General features: G+C 40.8%; 1 protein-coding gene across 1 annotated transcript in view; it reads left to right on the plus strand.

Moving 5' to 3' along the window:
- Positions 1 to 1154: 1154 nt before the first annotated feature.
- LOC103807561 (protein arginine N-methyltransferase 8) overlaps positions 1155 to 6803 on the plus strand; it is a gene marked incomplete at its 5' end in the record, with an annotated part of 27280 nt that continues 21631 nt past the window's right edge. The window contains 2 exons of the mRNA XM_009080292.1: positions 1155 to 1340; positions 4370 to 4525. Of these exons, the coding sequence (XP_009078540.1) occupies positions 1155 to 1340; positions 4370 to 4525 (342 nt within the window). The remainder of the gene's footprint in view (positions 1341 to 4369; positions 4526 to 6803) is intronic.

Genomic DNA, 6803 nt, shown 5'->3' on the forward strand with positions numbered 1-6803 from the left:
TTTATATTGAAGCAAACTGAACTAGGCTAATTGATGCTATTCAGAGAGAGTACAAGGGATTGATATCTCACAGTGCCAGGCTATAGAAAATAGAGCAAACTTTATGAAAGTAACTATGAGAGGCTCAGACAACTCTGATCCCCACTGGGAAACTACTAAATCTTGAAAAAAAATACAAGAAGAGATGACATATTTTTAGTGGGATTGACCTTAATATATGAAGTTGTTGACCCGTAATTTGCAGGTGACTCGGTGCATATGTGAAGCTGTAGTATATTGCTCAGAGTTTCTCAGTTTTCAGCATTTTGCTTCACATCGAGGATGGACCAGACCATGGTCTGTTCTGTCTTATGTTTGTGAAGCATTCTGTCTTCTGTCTTACATGTTACAGACATCAAATCTGAGTCAAGGGAATGTGAGGATTCTGTGTCTATTGATACACTGGTATTTGAGATACAATACACAACAAAACAATTAAGTGAGGTGGGCCAGCGTTTGTTGGTAACACATTCACTCCTGCATCTCCCAAAACCAGGAAACTACAGTAAGAGATCACATATGGCACACAACTCCCTGCAGTGCTTTCTGGACATGCTGAGAGACTTTGAGATAGCATCAGGGACTTTCAGATATTATGAGCATTCTCAGAGCTACCTCATCCATACAGACAGGGACATTACCTGACAGTTAACAATCAATTGTGAATCCTGTCCTCCTTGTAGGCAACACTGTGTTCAAAATCCTATGATTATGAGCTCTTCTTTGCAGGGGAAATGTTTAATTCTACAACTTACCTCTCACTGTGGTGGTTTGACAGAATGAGACACTAAAGGAGTAATCCTGTCTCTTCACTGCTTTTTGTCAACATTTGGAGTCACCCACTTCAACCAACACCAGTAGTTTGCCATTACTCTGCGCCTATATCATTATCTGCTGAGGAACATCACATAAAAATCCATTAAGAAGATTTTCCAAGAAAGAGCAAAGAAGTTAAAGATCCAGGAAGAGAAGGCAGCCTAAAGTTCACTTATGATACCCCAAGTGTATTTGGACTTGCTAGCTCCTAGATAGTTGCAATAGTATGACTATGCTACACATAGAGATAAATGTTTTCTTTTAATGAGGCTTCTTAACGGTATTCCATATTCTCCTAGGTTTGTCCCATCCCATCCCAGCCTCCACAGCCTACTGTTGTTCCAAAGCCAGTTCAATCTGTCATACATGTTCCATTGCAACCAAGCTGCCCGGGCCGAGGCAAGATGGCAAAGCTCATCAATCCAGAAGAGATGACATCCAGGGATTACTACTTTGATTCCTATGCTCACTTTGGAATTCATGAGGTAATGCTTCTTTTTATTTCAGCAATTACTAAATAACCATATAGTAATTATAATAGCAACAATAATAATAATGTTTTCTTTGATTTATTATTTATTTATCCCCATCCCATTTGCTTGTAATTATATTCCTCTGCCTTTTTTCAGATGAATATATAATCTGGTTAAGTGCCAAAGATATCATCCACATCTCTAGAGACCTGTACTCAAAACCTCTGTCCTACTTAGATTCTTACATATGAGTTCTTCACAGAGCGTATAGTAGCTGTCTGCACAGTGGTGAGCTTCCTGAGTGCATTTATGAGGGCTGCAAACTAACCCAACCACACATGGAAACTATCTTATTGCTAAGTTAGATCTTTTTTTCTTTTGCATATGTGGGCATAGATGTCAGCAGAACAGCTACTAAACTGACATGAGAAGCCAAGTTGTTTCTTGACCTTTGGCATGTTACTTGAATGCACAGGCTGCCTTGATGGGAACATTAAGCCAAATCACCTCCAGTAAATAAATTACTCCTGGAAAGAATTCAAAGTACACAGTGGACCATATTTGTCATCAAAAAGTTGGCAGTAGACCAGTTCTAAAGAAGACACTGATGTCTTGCCTGACTGATATTTACATGACCCAGGAGGATGCGATCTTTAAGACTAGGATGCAAAAAGGCAGCAACATGAAATGAATCAGTGGCACTTTTCACAAACTCTATAACAAACAATATCTATTTCCATTACTCTAGCAATTGTTTGTGGGGTGTATACATAAAAATAAGATCTCTGTCTGCCAATACATCTTGCCAGAGTAGCATTCAGAAATTCAATTCAGGAATGGGAGAAGATAGAGGAACAATTGAGTGGGAAGGAGACTTAAGAGAAATTTTGAAGACACATCAGAGATCTCAGATCAGATTGATACAGCCATGTAGGTCTCAGGGAGTGCAAGGAATACCTGGGGCCTCTAGCTGAGGCTGGAAAGTGGGAGATTTCCTTGGCTGCAGGAGATGTGCACCGGTAGAGGATCTGTGTCAACAAGTAAAGGGGCTGCTAGAGGAGCCTGGCAGACTTTGAAGCATCAGGGACATGAGGAGGAGACTGACTGGATCTTCTCTGAGAGCCTAAAGGCACAAGACCCTAAATCCCCAACTGTACTGAAGGGAGGGGCAGTCAGAGCCTGTACTTACCAGTTTTGGAATCAAAGACTCCTCTGATGGCGAAGACTGGAAACTTGTGACTTCTAGTAACAGGAAGGCTCTTGATCCACCTGCAGATCTCTCGCTACAGAATAGGGTCAGTGTCTTCACTGTAGATGAGGTGCGGGAAGTTCTGTCCAGCAAACCATCAGAAACAGTTGGCCTTAAGCCACTCAGAAGCACTGGGAGCAAGTGACAAGGGATAGCAGTGGAAGGGTCTCTCCTGTAGGGGACAGAGGTCCCCATCTGCTGACAAGACCTTCTGCCAAGGCGTTTGGATCTTGGACATTGTGACAAGGCTCCTGACATTTGTCCAGCCCTTACACCAGCCTTGGACTACTACTGCTACTCTTCTGCATGAGCACCAATAGACCTGGATCATATCAAGTGTGACTAGCTGGTTCCTAGGATGATGATCAACAGCACCGTGTGCCAGGTGGTTTTTTGCCTCAATTCTAACAGCACAAATAAGGACTTGAGGACAAGGGCTCCCACAGGTCCAGGTTGTGCAGTTGGTGTCAATGACAGATTTTCAGCTTTTATGTCTATGGCATCCTCCTTGAGGACTGAGGTCTGCTAGGAAGAGATGGAATCCACCTGAAAAGAAAGGCCAAAAGGCATCTGTATTGACTCCTGGTGAGAAAGATATCAGGTGGTTGGTCATCTTCAAATCCATTCTAAGCACTCCCAGTCACCTTCTTGTCCCTAATATGTCTGGAAACAATTTCCATGAGGGTGTGCTCTATCACCTTTCCAGTGCTGGTGGACTTTGCCTGATACCACACTATGTTTTATGATAAAAATAGCCTTTTATTCATCCATAATTATTGAGTACACATGGTCTCCTGCCAAGACAGGTAAGTGAGCAACTGATGAATGTAACAATACAGTTCACTAGTGCCTGAGTAGTGAACTGATTCTTTATATCCTGAAATTCAAATACGCGTTTGTCTACCTGCTTAAACTGTGAAATCAGGGCAGTAGTATAAGCAAAAGTTCAGCATTCTAGATGTAACAGAAGCATTTTGAGAAAATGTAAGTGTATATTGAATGGCCTACACTTCTCTTAAGAAAGGCACTTGGGTCTTGACCTGAGTCCTCTTTATTGATATAGTTTGACTGACATACGCACAGCTGAGAGCAAGGTATCAGTGGAATTAAATGCAGGTACTGCTGTCCCAATGAAGCAAAAATCAGCACCTAATGGTATCATCAGCACCTAATGATACCTAATGGTATCATCAGCACAATGGCAACTTAAAATAGTGAGATAGTAGTCTAGATTATACATTTATATCTTCTGGAAATTGGTCATATAACTGAGTGAACAGAAGAACAGTAAGGGAGGACCACACAGCACAGGATTTCTAAGCTCTGCTATGGACTTCCTGCCTTCCTTTGGGCAAGGCTATCAAGACTGCTGTCTTAAAATCATTTATGGAATGGTTTCTTTTGTGTTCAAAAAGGAACCTCAGAAGCTCCCTCCACTGAGGTTCTGGGGTGTGCATGATTTAGGAGAAAAGCAATGCTTGGATTTCTGTATGACTTCTGTCTATTCCCAAAGCAGTGCTGTGGTGAGATTACATTCTGGTTGTCAATTGTAACAGTGAAATAATAGAGAAATAAAATTGTACAAAGGAATCCATGCTGCTTCTTAATAATTCAGTTCTAAGTACCTAGCATTTTACAGTTGCTTTGATGTGTGCACCCCAAAGTACTTGAAAAACTCTTCAAGTTGTGTATTAATAATGCTTAAATTATAACAAGGGAATGCATTCAGCAGCAGTCTTGAATGCATATAAGTACTTCAAATAATAACACAATGCTTTTATTTCCATCACAGGAAATGTTAAAAGATGAAGTGCGCACATTAACCTATAGAAACTCTATGTATCACAATAAACATGTTTTTAAAGATAAGATTGTCCTTGATGTTGGAAGTGGCACAGGAATCCTCTCCATGTTTGCTGCAAAGGCAGGAGCCAAGAAGGTGTATGGGGTAAGAAGACTCTCTCATATTTTGAATTTTTTTGTGTATTTTTGCCTGAGAATTTGACTTGGTGATTTTCCTTTTCTTACTTGGTTTGAAATTCTTCTCTCCCAGCTCTTCTATGGCTTCATTTACAGTGACTTCAGTGGAGCTCTGTTGCATTCTATGAGTTTCACTAGTGTGCCTTTTCCAAATTGAGATATAATGTCTTTTCTTGTGTGGAACCTTTGGTGATCTGGTACATGCCCGCATTGGTTCTTGGCAAAAAGAAAAGTGTTAAAGGGGCTCACTCATACTCAGAAGGGTTAAAGGAACTACCTTGCTTTTTAAAATTTTCAAGGTCTGCAACTTTGTTGCCTTGGAAACAAATTTCTTTAATACACTTCTCCCTGTATATTACAACTCAGCAAATCATGCAAGAAAGCATGTGCATGTTTTCTGTGCCAACAATAACGCTTTTTAGAGGCAGAAGGAAATGATTACCTTAAATACATTGAACTTTAGGAGCATGAATGCGCAGTTCTCTGCAGAGAAGTCATTAGAGAGAGCACAGATTTGCTTCCTAAGTATACTTGGAGTTATTTGTACTGACTCTAAAATGACAAATACAATTTCTTTTTGCATTGGACTTCGGTTTGCTCTGCAGACATAATGCACCATAGAAAAAGGGAACTAGATTGTATTTCTCTGTGTACTTCTCTTCAACAAAATTATTTACTAAGATTTAATTGGCTACATCTGTGCATTTTGAAGACACTGATGTCACTAAGTACCCAAACTGTGTGTCTTCATTACTGGTAATGATACATGAAATGCCAGAACTCCTGTTCAATTCTCAGGCTTATATTTTCAAAATTCAATGTTAATTCTGAGTGTCTCATCTGAGGATCAGACTAGAAGTGGAAGTATAGATAACTGAAATCAGAAGTTTAAGCATGAGACTTAATATACAGAATTGGCAGCTAGAATATATTTCTTGTAAGTCAAGTATACAATTTATTGTGCCAAAGCCTCACCAAGGATAAACTCATAGCATTCTCTGATGCAAAGGAATGCAGATGCAAGGATGTTGCAGTGCTCTAGAAGCATAAGCATATACAAAATGATGATGCTGTGCTCCCACCTTCCTATCTCTCAGATCCCTGGCCATATGGTCTTCCTCCCTCCCTTGTGCTAGCACTGATGCTTATCTGATTCTACAGTGAGCCAGCTCACTGGCAGAAAATCCACCAAGTAAAAGAAAAGTAAATACTTTTCCACATGTTTGTTGTGCAGTGCTCTAGAAGCATAAGCATATACAAAATGATGATGCTGTGCTCCCACCTTCCTATCTCTCAGATCCCTGGCCATATGGTCTTCCTCCCTCCCTTGTGCTAGCACTGATGCTTATCTGATTCTACAGTGAGCCAGCTCACTGGCAGAAAATCCACCAAGTAAAAGAAAAGTAAATACTTTTCCACATGTTTGTTGTTGCTGAGTTTTGGTGTGGGTTTTTTGCTTTGGGCTTCTTTACAGTTCAGGCTGTACCTCAGGCCTTAAAGCTCAGTAACACATCAGTGCCAGCTCACCCATGGACTGTTCAGCACTGAAGCTGGGGAGTGTGCTATCCAGGGAACTTAGCTCTCAAAGGAACTCTCCTAGGTGTGAAACTCCTTTTGTACAGCCAAAGAGTTTCAGCTTTCTTGTCACATGAGCTGCCTCACCATGAGCCCTGTCACACAGCAAGCTGCAGAGTGGTATTTGCATTGGACAAGCAGGTATTTCAGATATTTCTAGCAGCAGCAATCTTACAGTCAAATTCAGACTTTATGGTCCTATTGGCAAAGAGTGCCAAAGGAAACTGTGAGTGTTCCTTTTCAAAAGCAAACATTTGCCATGAGTTATTACATAGAGCTGAGATGTTCCAGTTTCTTCTCTGTGGTTAGATGTGATTTTTCAAATAGCATGATGTGGGAACTGTTGACAAATGCAGAGTGTTGGTTTTCTGACTACAGTGCCACTGAAATCACTCTCCTCATTCTCACTCTTTCACTTCTTTGGGTTCAAATTTATCCACTACCCTGTCTGGTTCTTCTTATCCCCTCTGACTCACTCTTGGAACGTATTCCTTGCCACTACCTAAGCCAGCTGCTGGAATTGCCTCTGGGTCTTCAAGAGATGTAAAGCATAGAATCACTGACTTAAAGCAATACTAGTTGCCCAAGGCCATGTCTAGTCCAACTTGGAAAATCTCCAAGGATGGAGACTCTATATCATCTCATAGCACCTATTCCAGGTCTACAGTCAG

Source organism: Acanthisitta chloris, unplaced genomic scaffold (genome assembly GCF_000695815.1).
Source record: "Acanthisitta chloris isolate BGI_N310 unplaced genomic scaffold, ASM69581v1 scaffold19458, whole genome shotgun sequence".
NCBI lineage: Eukaryota > Metazoa > Chordata > Aves > Passeriformes > Acanthisittidae > Acanthisitta > Acanthisitta chloris.